The following is a 473-nucleotide window of genomic DNA, read 5'->3' on the forward strand; positions in this document are numbered from 1 at the left end:
GTCCTATGGGTGCCATGTCCCCCCCCACATCCCCACCCCACCGGCTCTAGGAGTCCTTGAGCATGCTGATGCGGGCGTAGATCTTGAGGGCGGGCCCCAGTTTGATGTTCATGGTGCTCATCAGGTGATCCTCCTTCAGCAGCAGCAGCGCCTGCCCGTCGATCTCCTGCGCCCGGAACTCCTCCGCGATCTCCTGGCAGCCTGCGGGAAGGGTACCACGCTCAGCAACAAAACCCCAACCCTCCCCTTTTCCTCCCCCAACCCCCTCCCTGTGGTGCAGGGGGCAGAGGGGGTAGCACCGAGTGCTCCTCACCTGGCAGCGAGCGGATGAACTCATAGACGTCCTCCACGTTCCACTTGCTGGGCTCGCTGGGCAAGAAGCGATGGCCGATGCTGGCCAGGTCGCGGACGTGGACATCGGGCAGCTCCATCTCACGCAGCTCCAGGTCTCGCTCGCCCTGCCGCCGGCGGGA

General features: G+C 65.1%; 1 protein-coding gene across 1 annotated transcript; it reads right to left on the minus strand.

The window, feature by feature from the left end:
* Positions 1-6: 6 nt before the first annotated feature.
* LOC104133203 (polyhomeotic-like protein 2) lies at positions 7-467 on the minus strand. Its single transcript, XM_009646572.2, has 2 exons — positions 314-467; positions 7-201 (listed from the first exon to the last, which is right to left on the minus strand). The coding sequence occupies exons 1-2, from the start codon at positions 429-431 to the stop codon at positions 47-49; spliced, it is 273 nt and encodes a 90-aa protein (XP_009644867.2). The 5' UTR covers positions 432-467; the 3' UTR covers positions 7-46.
* Between the last annotated feature and the right edge of the window lie 6 nt (positions 468-473).

Source organism: Egretta garzetta, unplaced genomic scaffold (assembly GCF_000687185.1).
Source record: "Egretta garzetta isolate BGI_Z169 unplaced genomic scaffold, ASM68718v1 scaffold69, whole genome shotgun sequence".
NCBI lineage: Eukaryota > Metazoa > Chordata > Aves > Pelecaniformes > Ardeidae > Egretta > Egretta garzetta.